This window comes from Myxine glutinosa, chromosome 3 (genome assembly GCF_964187855.1).
Source record: "Myxine glutinosa chromosome 3, kmMyxGlut1.1, whole genome shotgun sequence".
In the NCBI taxonomy this organism is placed as follows: Eukaryota; Metazoa; Chordata; class Myxini; order Myxiniformes; family Myxinidae; genus Myxine; species Myxine glutinosa.
In genome coordinates, this window is record NC_136263.1 from 20141724 (window position 1) to 20160503 (window position 18780).

Below are 18780 nucleotides of genomic sequence, written 5' to 3' on the forward strand. Positions count from 1 at the left end.
AATGATTAGAACATCATTAGAGAGGATCTTGGAGGAACCTGTCTTATTTAAACCTCAGACATTTAGTTTGGTTTGCTCTTTGTTGTTGAAGTGTGCGGCATCACCATGCCTAGATCAAAAGAGCTCTCTGAGGCCTTCAGAAAGAAGGTTATAGATGCCTACGAGTCTGGGAAGGGATTTAAAAAGATCTCCAAACAATTTGAAATCAATCGAACGACTGTCCGGAAGATCATCTACAAGTGGAGAAGATTCCAAACAACTTCCAACTTGTTCAGGCCAGGCTGCCCCAGCAAGTTCAGCCCAAGAGCAGACTGCAAGATGCTGAAAGAAGTCTCTAAGAACCCCATAATGTCATCACGGGACCTACAGGTAGCTCTTGCCACTGTTGATGTCAAAGTGCACGAGTCTACCATTAGAAAGAGGCTGCACAAAGATCTACATGGGAGGTGTGCCAGGAGGAAACTTTGCTGTCCAGAAAGAACATCATGGCAAGACTAACGTTTGCCAATGAACACCGAGGCAAAGACCAGCACTTCTGGAACAATGTGCTCTGGACAGTTGAGTCAAAGGTAGAGCTATTTGGCCACAGTACCAGAAGACATGTTTGGCGAAAACCAAAGACAGCATTTGACCACAAGAACCTGATACCAACTGTAAAGCATGGTGGTGGAAATATTATGGTTTGGGGCAGCTTTGCTGCATCAGGGCCTGGGCAGCTCACCATCATATAATCCACTATGAATTCTTCATTGTACCAGAGGGTGCTTGAGGATAATGTGAGGCCATCTGTCGGAAATTTGAAGCTCAACCGAAGGTGGACCTTGCAACATGACAATGACCCTAAACATACCAGTAAATCCACCAAGGAATGGCTGAAAAGAAAGAAATGGAGGGTTCTGGAATGGCCAAGTCAAAGCCCGGATCTAAATCCCATCGAGATGTTGTGGGGGGATTTGAAACGAGCTGTGCATACCAGAAACCCCTCAAACATCGCACAGCTGAAAGAATTCTGCATGGAGGAGTGGGCAAAAATTTCTCCCAGTCGATGTCAGAGACTGGTAGACAGTTATAAGAAACGTCTACTTGAGGTTGTTTCTGCCAAAGGGGGCAATACCACCTATTAGAGCCAAGGGTGTGCTTACTTTTTCCACATGCGAAATTTGCATTTATGTTTATTTAAATTATACAATGGACTACAAAATGTAAATGTTTCATGATATTTGTTATGTTATATCACCTTTATCTGTCAATATTGTTGAAATGAAGATCAAATAGCTGTATGTTGAAATATGTTAAAAAAGTCAAAACTTTACATGGGGTGGACTTACTTTTTCACGTGACTGTATATATGTATGTATATATATATATATATATATATATATATATATATATATATATATATATATATATATAGTTACGGATCTCAGGCGTCGGCGCTCCCCTTAACAAGGGGGGGGGGTGTTAATCCCCCTGTCTTCTTGTCTGGCCGACCCGAATCCTGGGGGTTATAACGTCCTTCCCGGCGCGGCGTTAGATAGGGTTTGTTAGGCCTAGGGGTTCACTACTACCTAAGTACCAACGCCGGCCGGAAACGAGGGAATAACTCCCGCTTGAACCACGGATATGTTGGAAAATGCCGAGCGGATAGCAATCCGCGATCCGAGCTATTAACAAAGAGACTAAACCCGATTCTGAGCGGTTAGATCGTGCCACGTTTACCAAATGATGGAAAGGACGGATGCGATCGGATGGAGAGGAAACCAGAAGGTAGGAAGAACAAAGATGGGTTTATTACAAATATACAGAAGGAAGAGGAAACAAAAGGATGTACAAGAGAGGAAGAGGAAGAAGCAGCACACAGGGCAGTCTTATTGCAGTCTTAATTTAGGACCCCAGACAAACATACACACTCACACGGGGATTGTAGCTGGTGGATGGTCAGGTAGAGGGTCCAGGCTCCAGTCGACTCCAGTCCAGGCTCTGGTCCAGCGGCGAAACCCGGCAGGCAGCTCCGCGCGTAGTTGAATGCGACCGGACCTTATATATAGTGGGGGGGGGAGGCTGGTGTCCTGCGTATGTAATATTTGTATGGTCGTGCTAAACGCACCCTCTCCAATGTTCTCTAATACAAGCGCGCTCTTCTTCAACAAGTCTCGTACAAGTTCTTTGAAAATGCGCTCTCTCCCATCCGAGTCCTCTCACAAAGGTGCGCTCCGTATCAGACCCGTTACGACCAGCGCTCTCATCAAAAGTCCAAGTTCATGTGCGCAGTCCTTTTTACCGCCAACCTTCCACTCGAGTGCTTCGCGAGAGTCCTGTGAAAGGGCTTTGCGTTCGTGCTTATATAACGCGAGCAAAGATCGCTCTGCGCGCCTCAAAACCACGCCCATCGGCGATCTCACCTCAGCCCTGGTTGGCTGGTGAGGGCTTACCGGCCATGCGTTTGACGGCTGGTTGACATGCCACACCTTCTTCTTGGCGTTCCGCCTCCTTTTCTCGGGCCTAACCGCATGGCTTATGGCGGCGTTTGAGCGAGCTTCAGCGCAAGGCAGCGAACGCTGCTGGCAGAGGCGCGTAATGGCGTCGCTTGGAGAGTGAGGTCGCAAAATGGACGGAATGGGCCTACTCTTATTTGATCGACGCAACGCAGATTCAACTATTGGAAACACGGCCTTATCCAAAACACATACTAATGAAATAACTGAGTTCCTATGGTGGCCTACGTGTTGCTTGTGGACTAACTAGGGGTGCTACCTTTAACCTTTTAATGATGGGATATTTACAAGAAAGTGTGGGTTCTAAAACCACAACAATATATATATATATATATATATATATATATATATATATATATATATATATATATATATATATATATATATATATATATATATACTGTATATATATATATATATATATATATATATATATATATATATATATATATATATATATATATATATATATATATATATATATATATATATATATATATATATATATATATACTGAATTTGCACAGAGTACAAACAATTAATGTAAACATCATAAAAAGCTCTATGAATGGACCTCACCCAACCTTTGTCTGAGCAAAACAAAAACTCCCAACCTTCCAAAAACAAAGTTGGTCTCAACCCTATGAGGAGGAAAACATCTGCTGCAAAATCACGTGAGCAAGGAAAACATTTCTAGTTGTCTGACAGATTAGCCACTGTCAATATAGCGAGTGGAAAACTAAAGAGCCATTTGTGCGCAGAACATTTGTTGTAGACATGGTCATCAAGGGATTACATCGTATTGGTGGAAATAAACTTCTGTTGAACGAGGACTTCAAAGATATTTGTTACAGATCATCGTCCGACAAATGGGAGGCGACCGCAATACAACCAGGTATGCCAAACGTTTTCTCCTTTGATATTCGTTTTCCATCCATCCGCGTGACCGACAAGATAAATAACCATAAAGGCGGCAAAAGGGACTACGGTTATCAGCCCGAGATGTTCGCCATCGCCAGATCGGCCCGAAACCCAAATTGGGGAGAGGACAGGTCGCCAACATGCGAGTCGAAAGGGAGTCGGCACGCTACAGCGGGACATCAAAGAACGCGCTGCGAGTGTCAATGAGGGATGATCGAGCGCAATCAACTCGGTATCCAGATCGCGTGAGTGCCAAGAACCGACAATGGCAACAAACCTGACAAGAAAAGGAAACAAAAAGAAAAACAACTAGCATGCCTGTTGCGGGGAACCACAACGCCACGGCCGAAACGAGGGGCACATCAAAGGCGCCCACAGGGTGTGGGGCTTATCGAGTGAATCGGATATAGAGGGGTACAAATTGGGTGCAAACGCCGCACTCAGACGAGCACGCGAGGTGCGCACACGCGACCACCAACAAGAGCACAGGCGCCGGACACGGGGCTTTGGCGAGCGATGTCACAGCAAGTACCTCAGAGGAGGAAATTTACTGTAGTTGCAGTATAAGCTCACATGCAGTCACTACCATGTTATAGACAAGTACATAGGAGAGGGAAAATATACAATCTTCTTCTTCTTTAATGGCCACATTTAGTCCCACCTTGTGGGTTGCCCGGGGGAGGTTTTTGGCCCAAGTCATACAGACTTCTTTCCTGGAAGTCCTAGCAGTGTCCATGTGGGTTTTTTTTTTACCTCTCCCAATTGATGAATCACCCCGACTGTGAAACACCGGGATTATCATTAATAGCTAGGTCAGGATTCCAACAAAGGCTAGACAGCTTAGAGTGGAGTGTGCATATCTCGAGGCCATCCTGCCAGCCCAGTCAACAACAAACTAATAATGTTAAAATTATTTAATCATACATACATATATATATAGTGCCTATAGAAAGCCCATACCCCCTTTCTAAATTTTCACCTTTTGTTGCCTTATATCCTGGAATTAAAATGCATTAAATCAGACTTTTTCCACTTTTATTTACACATCGTAACCCACAACCTCCAAGTGAAAAACAAATTCTGCAAATTTCAGGAAATTAATTAAAAATACAAAACTAGAATATTGTCCCGTCACCCAGCGGTTAAGACCACTGGGTGACGAATACAACAAACAACAACATGCATTTTAAGGCCATTTTCCCTGCTAGAGTGGGGGTTAGCCTTGCGGCCCCCAACCCCATGACAATCTTCTCCATTTTGCCCTATTTTCTGCATCTCTCCTTGTTAACCCCCTTGCCCGCATTTCTTCTTCGACCATCTTTCGCCAAGTCTTTCTCTGTCTTCCCCGTCCTAGACTTCCTTCTACATTCATTTCCATCACTCTTCTCAACCAGTCACTTTCATCCTTCCCCAACACATGACCAAACCATCTCAAACTGTTTCTCTTCACAGCATCAATCACAGGCTCTATTCCCAATGTGACGAATGACTGATCGTTTTTAATTCTGAGGTGCGTAGCCAAAATTGGCGGTTGGTCGGTCGCACAGCGGGTGAGGGAACCAAAGCGCTTTCCTGGATGGAAGCCACACAGGTTTATTCTCGGACCCACGAACAAATAAACACACATGACAAATGAAATGCAACACAATAATTTAATGAAAATAAATGCAATACGAAAGTGGTGAAGTAAAACTAAATCCTAATTTGAGATGTCTCCATTCAGACACAAATACACAACAAGGGGAAAGAAAATGAAAATAAAATAAAATGTTTTAAGCCGGCCGGCACTCAGCTTTGCGTCCAGAAATGCCTTTAGGAGCCTGGTGGTCGTCGAACCCCAAAGTCACCGTGTGGGAAGCGCACAAGATGGCGGAGTTGCTCTCCGCGTTGCCATGAACATGAGATAATTCATGCGGCCGGTCCTCTTTCGCTCTCCAGTCCCCCCTAAACGCAACGCGGCTCCAGCTCCCCCGAAAAACACCACAGTCCAACAACACCCTCTCCTCCAACGTTGTAAAAGTTCACAAAACCGCGAAAAGTTCTCCTCTGAGCGCACCCGACACAAAAGCGAATGCTTCAGATGAAAGCCAGACCGAGAGAGCGAGATTCTTCTTCCTCTTGCCCGAACCTTCTCGCTCTGATGTCACACTCTCCCCAATGCCTGAGCTCCGTAAAATCACCCTCTCGACCAATGACGAAGCTCAGGGCGTGGCCTGTCGGTTACTATCTCTGGGAAGCGGGGTTTAATTGTCAATCGAGAAAGTTCGGCTTCTGTCGACAATTATGCCGGTTATGGTTGGTTAATGGACGGTTGTTGTTATTGTTGTAACGAGCGCGAGTATTTATGGCCGGCCTTGTTACAATTGTAAAAACATAGCGAAAAACCACCGAGGGCAATCACACACTGGAGGATAACTAATCTTAACCCCTATCTAGTTACCATAGCTTCACCCCTCGTGTGAAAACGTAAACAACTTAAGCTCCGGTTTCCCTCCTTAATACATCGAGTTGTCTCCTACGCGTCCACAGTCCATACTATCCCTATACGATCCCACCTCCATGATGGTATTTCATCATCTACACCCTACAAACGTAACAATATCTTAGTTGGATAAGTGTCCACCCCCCTGAGTTAATACTTGTTGGAAGCACCTTTGACAGCAATTACAGCTGTGAGTCTGTTGGGATAGGTCTCTACCAACTTTGCACACCTTGATTGGGCAATATTTGCCCATTCTTCTGTACAAAACTGTTCAAGCTCAGTCAAGTTGTGGAGGGATTGTTGATGGACAGCAATCTTCAAGTCATGCCACAGATTTTTGATTGGATTTAGGTTGGGGATCTGACTGGGCAACTCAAGGACATTTCTCGTTTTGCTCCTTAGCCACTCCAATGTAGCTTTGGCTGTGTGCTTTGGGTCGTCGTCATGCTGAATGATGAATTTCCGTCCCAATTTCAGCTTTCTTAAGGAGGGCAGCAGATTCTCCTCTAGGATTTTTCTGTTTTTTTGCTCCATCCATTTTCCCTTCTATCCTGACAGTAGGGATTGTGTTATTTGGGTGATGTGCTGTGTAGTATTTGCGCCAAACATAACGTTTTGCACATAGGCCAAAAAGTTCCATCTTTGTTTCATCAGACAACAAAACGTTTTGCCACATGGCTTCAGAATCTCCGGAGTGTTTTTTTGCATACCTCAAACAGGACTCAAGGTGGGCTTTTTTGAGTAATGGCTTCCTTCTTGCCACCCTACCGTACAGGCCAGACTTGTGTTGACTGTGCTCCAAAATATATTCAAAGCCTTCAAAATATTTTTTATATGTGTCGATATTTATTTTTTTTATTTTTTTTATTTTTTTTTATATATACAGACTTGGCATTTAATATGGAATATTTTTTTTGTGGGGGTGAACTTACTTTTCGAGATGACTTAGAACCAAAAGTTCATTGGAATTATGTTGAAAGTATTCTAGATTTTGTTAATGTGCCCTTTAAAAGAAACAAAAACCACATTTGACATTTCGAAGCAAATAAATTGATCCTTGAAAGTGATGTAAACTGATATCGAACTCAATTCACGGACAGTACTGTGTTAAACTTCTGTACGTTTTCCAGAAATATCTCTTTATTTTGCACATTAGCCAAAAAAAATTTCAACAAAAGCTAAATTATGACTGGGATTACGGACAGTAAAATTACAGTTCAGTACTTCGTGTAACCCCCACGAGCATTCAGGAGAGCACGTACACGTCGAGGCATGCTGTTCACGAGATTTGCCAAGGTTTGGACAGGAATCGCTTGCCATGCAGTGACAATAGTCTGCTGCAATTCACCCACAGAGGTAGGCTGCTCGTCCAAGTTGTCAATTTGACGCGTTAATTCTGCCCACAAGTTCTCTATCGGATTCATATCCGGGGACATGGCAGGCCACTCCATATGCTCGACACCACGGTCAGCAAGAAAGTGTTGGATCATGCGAGCACGATGAGGCCGTGCATTGTCATCTTGGAAGACAAAGTTTCCTCGAAAGGCTGCACGAGCAAATGGAAGCAATGTTTCTTCCAGAATGACCCTGTACTTGAACTGGTTCAGGTTTCCATTCAGAACAACCAGGTCAGTTTTGCCCCCTGCATGAAAAGCAGCCCAAACGGTCACCCCACCACCTCCAGCTTGGACTCTTGGCACTATACAATCTTCGTTGTGGGCTTCATGCACTTGTCTGCGCACTCAGATGCGGCCATCTTGACGATAGACCAGAAATCTAGACTCGTCACTGAAGGTCACGTGATTCCAGTGTCCTGGCTGCCATTGACGGTGCTCTCTGGCCCACTGCAATCAGCGCTGGCTGTGTTGTCTGGTCGGGCGTGGCTTTCTCAGGGGACGCTTGGCACGATAGCCTGCTTGAACCAGTCGTTGGTTGACTAGCCTTCTGGATACAGGCACATTTGTCAGTTGCTGCCACTCAGCCCTAAGCCGATTAGCTGACTTGGTACGGCCATTGCAGACTAACCGGTGCAGCTGGCGATCATCTCTTCTTGTGGTTCTGCGTGGACGTCCTGGCCTCGGTATTGGAGTAGGGACACCCCTCTGAGCATTTCGTTTCAGGATCTTTGACACCTGACCTTGAGTGATGCCATACTGCCGAGCAATAGCACGCTGTTTCATGCCAGAATTTCGTAAAGCCACCACTCCATGACAAACAGCATTGTCAAGTTGACGGACCATCTCCAGAGGAAGCAGCAATAACTTTTGTAGACGTGCAGCAGTTGTTTTCCACGAATACAGAATGCAACAACCCTTATATACCCGATTGTGAAGCCAATCGTCAAATGTACCTGTCCTTACATTTTGTCAAGCCACCTGTGATATAATCCTGTTATTGACTTCTTGCTGCGAAAGACAATCAGTGACATGGTTCTTTCAACAAAGACATCACCGAAGGGTAAAAGAAACTCACCAGATTGATATACTGAGTTCAGAAAGTAAACCCAAGTCAAGAAAAAAAAATTCCATATTAAATGCCAAGTCTATGTGTATATATCACAGCATACTGAAATCATGGTAGCATCCCATTCCATCACAGCATACTAAGACAAGGGTTGCATCGCATTCCTTCACAGCATACCGAGATGAGGGTTGCATCCCATTCCATAGCAAATGCCTGGTGTTGGCCTAATGGTTAGGGCAGTGGGCTTGGGATCCTAAGGTCCTGAGTTTGAATCCCGTTCAGCTGTTGAATTAATACCAGGTGGGGTTGACTCAGCCTGTCATCCTTCTGCGGGGTTGAATCAAAGCGGGGTTGTATCAAAGTGGGGTTGTATCAAAGCGGGGTTGTATCAAAGCGGGGTTGTTTCAAAGCGGGGCTGTATCAAAGCGTGTCCAATGAAAGCGTGTCCAATGAAAGTGTTTCCAATGAAAGCGTGTCCAATGAAAGTGGGGTTGTATCAAAGTGGGGTTGTATCAAAGTGGGGTTGTATCAAAGTGGGGTTGTATCAAAGTGGGGTTGTATCAAAGTGGGGTTGTATCAAAGCGGGGTTGTATCAAAGCGGGGTTGTATCAAAGCGGGGTTGTATCAAAGCGGGGTTGTATCAAAGCGGGGTTGTATCAAAGCGGGGTTGTATCAAAGCGGGGTTGTATCCAAGCGGGGTTGTATCCAAGCGGGGTTGTATCCAAGCGGGGTTGTATCCAAGCGGGGTTGTATCCAAGCGGGGTTGTATCCAAGCGGGGTTGTATCCAAGCGGGGTTGTATCCAAGCGGGGTTGTATCCAAGCGGGGTTGTATCCAAGCGGGGTTGTATCCAAGCGGGGTTGTATCCAAGCGGGGTTGTATCCAAGCCGGGTTGTATCCAAGCGGGGTTGTATCCAAACGGGGTTGTATCCAAGCGGGGTTGTATCCAAGCGGGGTTGTATCCAAGCGGGGTTGTATCCAAGCGGGGTTGTATCCAAGCGGGGTTGTATCCAAGCGGGGTTGTATCCAAGCGGGGTTGTATCCAAGCGGGGTTGTATCCAAGCGGGGTTGTATCCAAGCGGGGTTGTATCCAAGCGGGGTTGTATCCAAGCGGGGTTGTATCCAAGCGGGGTTGTATCCAAGCGGGGTTGTATCCAAGCGGGGTTGTATCCAAGCGGGGTTGTATCCAAGCGGGGTTGTATCCAAGCGGGGTTGTATCCAAGCGGGGTTGTATCAAAAGCGGGGTTGTATCAAAAGCGGGGTTGTATCCAAGCGGGGTTGTATCAAAAGCGGGATTGTATGAAAGCAGGGTTGTATCAAAAGCGGGGTTGTATGAAAGCGGGAAGTTATAAAGTGGCAGTTCTAGTTTCCATTATTATTACCTCTACCACCAAAGGTGGATGGAGGTTATGTTTTCACCCGTTTGTTTGTCTGTCCGTTTGTCTGTCTGTTTGTTTATGAACAAAATAGCTCAAAAAGTTGCGGACGGATTCAGACGAAAGGTGGCAGAGATGCAGCGTTTGTGACAAGGACTAAGTGATTAGATTTTGGTGAAGATCCGGATTCGGATCCGGCTACTAGAATTTTTAAGTTATTCTTCACCATTGGGAGATAGGGCCAAAAACGATGCATAGCAGGATATCTCAAAAGGTTGTGGATGGATTTGGACGAAACTTGTTGGACCGGTTGGGTGTCTGACAAGGACGATTCGATTCGATTTTGGTGAAGATCCGGATCCGGATTCAGCTGGTAGAATTTTTGAAGTGATTCTTCACCATTGAGTGATATGGCCAAGCAAGCGGATGTATGCTCTCCACTGAGTGCTGTTCTAGTTATATTTTGAATGATCCTTTGAGAGCAGTAAAGTTAGAACTAGTTAATTAAACAGAGTGTAATAAAAGATCGTTCGGTCCATTTACCGAGACTAAGGTCTCAGCGCTGAGGTTTCCGTGTTAACAGGAGCGTGTTAACACACACACACACACACACACACACACACACACACACACACACACACACACACACACACACACACACACACACACACACACACACACACACACACACACACACACACACACACACACACACACACACACACACACACACACACACACACACACACACACACACACACACACACACACACACACACACACCTGTCCGTTCGTCTGTTCGCTGATTGGATGTGAGGCTAGGTGCACTGTGAGTGGCTCCTGGCAAGATTATCGTATAGATTATTAAAAGCTGATATTCAAAATCGAATTCAATATATTTACAATCAGAACTCATGGGCTAAATCATTTCGGAAAAAACAATTTTTTTAAACTCGATATATAATTAAATAATATGCTCCACTGGACGCGAGTTAAAACAGCTCTAAACAGACGTGTTACACAGGGTGCTTCAAAAAAATGTTGACACTTCTGAGATATATAGTCCCATATAAGTGTTAACATTTTTTGAAGCACCCTGTATATTCACAATCACCATGAGTCCCCGATAGCTTTTCTCATCAGTGTGAAAAAGACCAACAGTGACTATTAAAAGCATCATCAAATGTTGCAGCCCATCGGCGTCACAGGCATTCAGAGGCACACAGTGTGTGTAGGCCTCAGGCTTGAAGCCTTCCGGTCTATAGGATAAGTCCTTTATGGCCCAGCGGAATTGGATTCAATACAAACTATATAAACATGCTGTACTATATACGCACATAAGCAAAAGCAATGTTTTGGCTTCACTACATAACCCAAGTTGTTGTTTTTTCGAGGCATTGAGCAATCAAGCCAGCATTCTGTGCCTATGCAACTGTCGCATTTTTAAAATTACTTCAGGAGTGAATAAGCCTGTGCATTTACATCACACACATCATTATTATTCTTTTTTTCTGCAGCAATCGAGACTGTGCTAAAACACCATAGGTTTGTGCATTTCGCATTTACGCCTAAAACACACTAAAGAAATCCCACCTAACGTTTTGACCCGTTCATGTTTAGCATCCCATTTTGACCCGTTAGTGTTTCCCATTCCCTTGTTGCAAATAATTAATCGTACGTAATCTATAACTTTGTGGGTATAATTCCATGTGCTTTGTTGAGTTTTGTGCACCTGTCATGATTGTATCGTACATGCTTATTAAAAGCTGATATATTTCATTATTTTATTTTTATTTTACACCTTATTTTGATTTTATTTTATTACCGGCCAGGGACACCAACAGCGATGTTTTTGGATCCAGATTCTACTTTTTTGTGTCAACTTTTGTTGTTCCCGTGAACGTCATTGTCTGTTCTGTGTTCTTGCCCTTCCGCGAGCCTTGATGTATTTAAAAAAAAAAAAAAAAAAATCTGTATTCTTTTATTAGGCATCTCGTTATTAATATTAATTGTTTATTAATAGAGTTGCGCCACAAGTGCGCAAAATCACCGTGCATGTAGCAACTGTTATTGATACGGGTCCCAGTGGAGTGTTTATATGCATGTCCGCACACTACATCTTCTTCTTTCACTGGCAATGTATTTTGCTCCCAAAGACGTCTGTTTGTGGTTTTGAACTCCAAACCCGGCCCTATACCTTCACCCTATTATCTACCGTTGGAAAGGTAATCATCAATTTTGTTGGTTGAAAAAAAACTGTTGGCATGCTTACATATTCCATTCAAAAGCACGTGAAGATGAATGGGGAAGAGAGTGGAGACATGGGAGGAGGGGGGGGGGGGGGGTGAGGAGAGGAGATTGGGGGAGGGAAATAGTGGGTGAGGGGGTAGAGAGGGAATAGGGATCCTATTCCTCTTAACCCTTTCCTTACCCCTTATATACTTAAAAATATCTTGCTGGTAAGTTTAATATTTTTCGCTACGTCCTTTTCGTATTCCCATTTGTGTGTTGAGTTATTTTCTTAACAAATCTGTTTCCTCTCATACAGTTGTATAGGTTAGATATAATAGATTATACGTAGTAATATACTATACATTAAATAGTTTTTTTTTTTGGAAATGGATATCAGAAAGGTTTTCGCGACGACATCAACGAAAACAACCCGATCCTCTTCCCCGGTGAGATCAAGTTCCGAGAAAGGGCTGGTGGGTTCGGGAGAGAAGATTACAACAGATCAGGGTGCATTTTCGAGTGCTGGCCGTGGGATTACTCCTTCAAATTTCCCAGATCGACCTTTTCAACCGCATGATGTCAATCGCACACCAGTCCAAACACTGCCAAACCGAAAATTGAATTTTCAACAACAATGGTTCAATGACTTTCTGTGGCTTCATTTTGATCACAGCGTTGGTGTGGTACTCTGTCACACTTGTACCGATGCTTCTCATCAAAAACTTAATGAACTTAACCGCTGGGCAGACGACACATTTGTCTCAATGGAATTCCATAACTGGAAGAAGGGCATCCAAAAATTCAGAAACCACGGACAATCAACCACACATGGGTTTGCCTCTGAAAATCTGAAATATCCATGAAATCATTTTGGTGTCAATGTGCAGCTGCACATCAAGCTTCGCAAAAACATCTCTGCACGATCAGCACTTCTGAAGATTATCGCCTCACTGTAATATTTAGCTCGACAAGGCCTTGCAATCACAGGAAGGATGCCTCAGAAATATCTTTAAAATACTCTTGCAGTTACAGACTGAGGATGATGTAAACCTCAAGGTATGAGTGGCAAGGAAGATGACATTTACAAGCGTAGAAATTCAGTAACAAGATTCTACAGGTGATGAGTCATGCCATCCTGAGAAATGTTTGCTGTAATGTCAATGATATGTCCATTCAGTTTGGACTCATAACTGATGGAACTCAAGACATTCAGGGCAATGAGGAGGAGTCTGTGCATGCGCATTACATTACGGATTACTTTACTGTTGAAGAGGACTTTTTAGGCCTACACAAAGTATCATCAAAAACAGGATCACTTTGTAAGACGTTGCAAGATGTCCCGATATGGCTTCAACTACCTCTTGGCTACCTCAGAGCACAGACTTACGATGGAGCGCTTGTCACCCAAATCATCGCTTCCAAAGCCCTGCAAACTGCCCCTTTCATAAGAAATGCCCTCGATCATGTCCACAAGCTTGGCAACCTCTAACAGCTCTGAAAGATTCAAACACCTGTGCTTGAATAGTCATGCCAAAGATGCTGACAAGCCAATTTTCCCAATGCGCTGGTTAACTCGTTCCCCTGCAATTAAGTATTTCTTGAAGAAGTATGAAGCAGTACTGGACGCTCTTCAGGAAGCAACTGGTGACTTTGGGACAAATACTGCATCGTGAGTTAATGGCATTCACAGTTGCCTGTCATCAGGAAAGTGTGTTATTGGGTTGCTTGCATCATTGCCCATCATTCAATGCCTTGAACAATTCAACAAGGCCCTTCAGGGTTTGGATGTAACCATTTCTGGGATGTTTGCTGCTGCAGAGGTAACTGCATATAACCTTCAATCTCTTCATTGTGAGCGGAGGTTTATGGAGGTCTTCGAATCTGCATAGCAGAAACTCAAGCAGTGCCAGCTAGAACCTGTGACTCTTCTACGTAAGCGCAAGCTTCCAAAGAGACTTGATGATGGAGCTACCATGGAGTACACTGACAATTTTGCAGAGGCGTTGTACAGAGTTTATTTCTTCAAGGTAATCGACAGTGCATGCGAAAACTTGACAGAATACCTTACATCAACCAACCTCATGGCGTATAGGGACTTGTAGACTTGCCCGGTCATCACTATTGGCTCCGCAGTTTGCACTCGCAATGTCCCCACACTTTTGTGTGGCGATCAACGCCCCTGTTTCTAACGATAATCAAACTATTTTTCTCTTGATTCAAGATCAATGAACTGTAAATTTTATCCCTGGCAGTGACTTTAGTCATGTGGCATACTACATTATCATCATGTATCCCTAGCAGTGACTTTAGTCATGTGACATGCCACATTATCATCGTGTGGTGTAGGCTTGTGTCCCTCCCATGTAAAGTGACCATAAATAAATTAATTCTGTATTTCTCTTCACTTCCCCTTGCAAACCTGAATGGGGCATGAAGTGCGGATCGAGCAAGGCGCCGCCAAACACAGTCAACAGTGGAGAGATTTCGGAAGCGGCGGCAGCAACAAGCAACAGCAGCAAGGTCATGCTTCTCCAGGAGAGACAAGATGAGCAGCAGGACGTCTTCTGGCAGTGAGAGAAGGCGCATCACCTTGCTCCTCACTCCCAAACCAAACTCTCCCTCCCACTAGGTGCCTAGCTACCGACTACCAGGTCCTCCTCACTCCAGACCACCAGGTCCTCCTCCTCACTCCAGACCACCAGGTCCTCCTCACTCCAGACCACCAGGTCCTCCTCACTCCAGACCACCAGGTCCTCCTCACTCCAGACCACCAGGTCCTCCTCACTCCAGACCACCAGGTCCTCCTCACTCCAGACCACCAGGTCCTCCTCACTCCAGACCACCAGGTCCTCCTCACTCCAGACCAACAGGTCCTCCTCACTCCAGACCAACAGGTCCTCCTCACTCAAGACCAACAGGTCCTCCTCACTCCAGACCACCAGGTCCTCCTCACTCCAGACCACCAGGTCCTCCTCACTCCAGGCCACCAGGTCCTCCTCACTCCAGACCACCAGGTCCTCCTCACTCCAGACCACCAGGTCCTCCTCACTCCAGACCACCAGGCCCCTCACTCCCGACCACCAGGCCCTACTCACTCCCAAACACCAGGCCCTACTCACTGCAGACCACCAGGCCCCTCACTCCCGACCACCAGGCCCTACTCACTCCAGACCACCAGGCCCTACTCACTCCCGACCACCAGGGCCCCTCACTCCCGACCACCAGGCCCCCCTCACTCCCGACCACCAAGCTCCCCTCACTCCCGACCACCAGGTCCTCCTCACTCCCGACCACCAGGTCCTCCTCTCTCCCGACCACCAGGCCCCCTCACTCCCGACCAGCCGGCACCCCACTCCCGACCAGCAGGCACCCCTCACTCCCGACCACCAGGCACCCCTCACTCCCGACCACCAGGCACCCTCACTCCCGACCACCAGGCACCCTCACTCCCGACCACCAGGCACCCTCACTCCCGACCACCAGGCACCCTCACTCCTGACAACCAGCTGCCTCACTCATTGAGCCAGACTCCTAACCCTTCCTAGATGCAAACAACCCAACCACTTCACGCTCACTGAAACCCAACCACTCCACTCACTGTAACCCAACCACTCCACTCCACTCCACTCCACTCACTATAGTATAACCCAACCACTCCACTCCACTCCACTCACTGTAACCCGCCCACTCCACTCACTGTAACCCAACCACCCAACCCTTTCCCCCGAACTAACCCCTCACCCCCTAACGACTCAGCCATTGGCATTGACCTTGATTCACTCACACTGTGACTGTCCTTTTAATTTAACCCGTCGCTCCTCACACAGTACTCATGCTCTTGAGTTTGACTCCAAGAAACAAACGTGTTATCGCACTCTTCCTCTTCTTTCCTCACACTCGCTGATGATTATCCCCAGGCACCTACGTCGCCTTACTTCACCGCCACCTTACTCTCCCGTATCCACCCAGAGCCAGAGCTTACAAACATGTCTTTACCTCTTACTACCTTCCTTTCTTGCTTCCCAGGCCACGCTATCGCTCCTTCACCGCGATCAAGTACAAGTTGCCCACCGATTCATTCATAGGCGGTCGTTCGTTCCCTTATTCGTTCGGCCATTACTCCACAATTCACTTCCTTCAAATAATTTACATTTTTAGTTTTGCAATATGAATATAGTGTGTAGCTAATGTTTTGTTTATGAAAAATAAGTATAAATAAGTGCCGACATTATTACTCCTCTTCACAAGTGGCCTTCCGAATTACCACTTGACAGAACGATGTCGAATCGGGTTAAAACACCGCGGAGATTTATTTAACAAGTCAATTATTTAAACTTTCTCAGGAAAACGGTACGTTGATGTCGTCGTCTCGTATGCAGCCTGTGGCTGCTGGTTGCATCATTTCTCTGGAAGCTCGTCTGTGCTCCTGATGTAGTGCCCCAATTGCCAGTGAGCTGGTACTCAATTATGCCAACCTCGGAAGGATGACAGGCTGAGTCAACCCTCCTGGCGTTAATTTCACTGTCGACTGGGATTTTAACTCAGGATCCTAGGATCCCAAGCCGGCACCCTAACCGTTAAACCAACACCAGTTCAAAAATAAGATCGTGATGGAAGACAGAACCCTGATGCAGAACACAGTTGCTTGCAACAAAAGTATTCACCCCCTACCAATAATCCCACATTTGGATGAATTACAAATTATGTAGAAATTATTTTAAACACTGTTGAAGGATGTTACATGTCAGGAATACCTACAAAAAACATGTATAAATCAAATTCATTGGTTACAAAAGTATTCAGGTCCTTCGGTCAGTACTTGGTGGAAGCTGCTTTTGCAGCAATGACTGTGATGAGTATTTGTGGGTAGGCCTCTACCATATTTGCACAGTGAGATGGTGAAATCTTTTTCCCATACTTTGCGTGAAAATTGCTGTCATTCTGCCAAGTTTTTTGTGGATCGTTTTGATGGACCGCAATCTTCAAGTCTCGCCATAAATGTTCAATTAGGTTCAAGTCAGGACTTTGAGTGGACCACTCAAGCACATTTATTTTCTTCTTATTCAGCCACTCCAGTGTGGTTTTCGCTTTGTGCTTCGGATCATTGTCCTGTTGAAATGTGAATCTCCTACCCAGAGTCAGATTCATGGCCGACTCGAGGTTTTCATCAAGGATTCTCCCGTACTTTGCACCATCCATTGTCCCTTCTATCCTGACGAGGTTGCCAGTCACTACTGATGAAAAGCAGCCCCATAACATGATGCTGCCACGACTATGCTTGACAGTAAGGATTGTGTTGACTGGGTGACATGCAGTGTTTGGCTTTCGCCAGATGTGATGCTTTGAATTTAGACCAAAACGTTCAAGATGACTTCCGCTTCCATTTGAGTTGACAAGATGACTTGACGTCCGCTTCCGGTTTTGCCGGTGAGGTCGTTTGTTTTTCCACACTCTCCACGCTACCAAAGTTAAGAATTTTTACCATTTGTATTTTTGTCAAAACTGTATTTTTATTTTATGGTGTAAGTGCCTACTGTGTGTTTCCAGTTAGATCTCGGTGTAAATCGTTCATACCTGTGTATAATCGTCTGTTGGTTCCTGCCGCGTTTTTCAGGCCTGGTTTTCCAGGCCTAGAGGCTTTGTTGTCTCCTCTCGGTGGTCGTTTGTGGTCCATTTACTTTCGTTCTCTCACTGTTTTTTTCAGTCTTTTTTTTCACTCCATACTTCCCCCAACATCTTACCCTCTGTTTAGTCTTAATCCAAAATATATATATATATTGTTTGTCTCAACAAAACTTTTTTCCACATGCCTGCAGTATCATTAAGATGACTTTTGGAAAACTCCACATGAGCTTTTAGATGTGTATATTTCAGTAATGGCTTATTTCTTGCCACCTGTCCATAGAGGCCAGCTTTGTGACGGGAACACGATATTGTTGATTGATGAACACTGATCCCCACCTCGGACATACAATTTTGCAGAGCTTTCCAAGTCATTGTTGGATTTACAGTGACACCCTGAACAAGTTTCGCCCGTTTGGATTGGGATGGGCGATGGGAAAAGTTTGGATGGGCGACCTGATCTGGGTAGAGTCTGGGTTGTATGATGCGTTTTCCACTTCTTAATGATGGATTTCACCGTACTCAAAGGGATAATGAGTGACTTTGAAATCTTCTTATAACCCTCTCCTGAACGGTGCTTCTCCATCAATTTATGTCTGACTTCTTGGGAAAGCTCCTTCATCTTCATGTTTACCTTGTTCATTGACCAAGTGAGTTGCATCTTAAAACTCCTTCAATAAACGGGAGATATTAATTTTTAAGTTAAACCACTGATTACATAAGGTGAAAACTCTTACACTTATTTAGTGAAATTTAAAACAAATAATTTGCACCTGAAGTAATTTAGGGTTAATTAGGCAAAGGGTTTGAATACTTAAGCAAAGGAGAATCATCTGATTACCTCCGCCACCAAAGGTGAATGGAGGTTATGTTTTCACCCCTGTCTGTTTGTCTGTCCGTCCGTTTGTTTGTGAACAAAATATCTCAAAAAGGTGTGGACGGATTCGGACGAAATTTGGCAGGGAGGTAGTGTATGTGACAACGACGAAACGATTCGATTTTGGTGAAGATCCGGATTCGGATCCGGCTGCGATAATTTTTTTAATGATTCTTCACCATTGGGAGATGGGACCAAAAACGATGCATAGCAGGATATCTCAAAAAGTTATGGATGGATTTGGACGAAACTTGGTGGACCGGTTGGGAGTCTGACAAGGACGATTCGATTCGATTTTGGTGAAGATCTGAAT

The 18780-nt window shown here is 45.0% G+C and overlaps 2 protein-coding genes across 4 annotated transcripts in view; one reads left to right on the forward strand and one right to left on the reverse strand.

Moving 5' to 3' along the window:
- FBXW4 (F-box and WD repeat domain containing 4) overlaps nt 1-15606 on the reverse strand; it is a 148330-nt gene extending 132724 nt beyond the window's left edge. For 2 of the 3 annotated variants that reach the window (XM_068111281.2, XM_068111278.2), the window contains exon 1: nt 14388-15586. In XM_068111281.2, the coding sequence (XP_067967382.2) occupies nt 14388-14554 (167 nt within the window). In that variant the 5' untranslated portion in view covers nt 14555-15586. Of the gene's footprint in view, nt 1-14387 lie in introns of all 3 variants that reach the window. The other variant, XM_068111280.2, reaches the window with a different exon arrangement.
- DDRGK1 (DDRGK domain containing 1) overlaps nt 1-18780 on the forward strand; it is a 642973-nt gene that overhangs the window by 284358 nt on the left and 339835 nt on the right. The gene's annotated exons all lie outside the window — the stretch shown is intronic.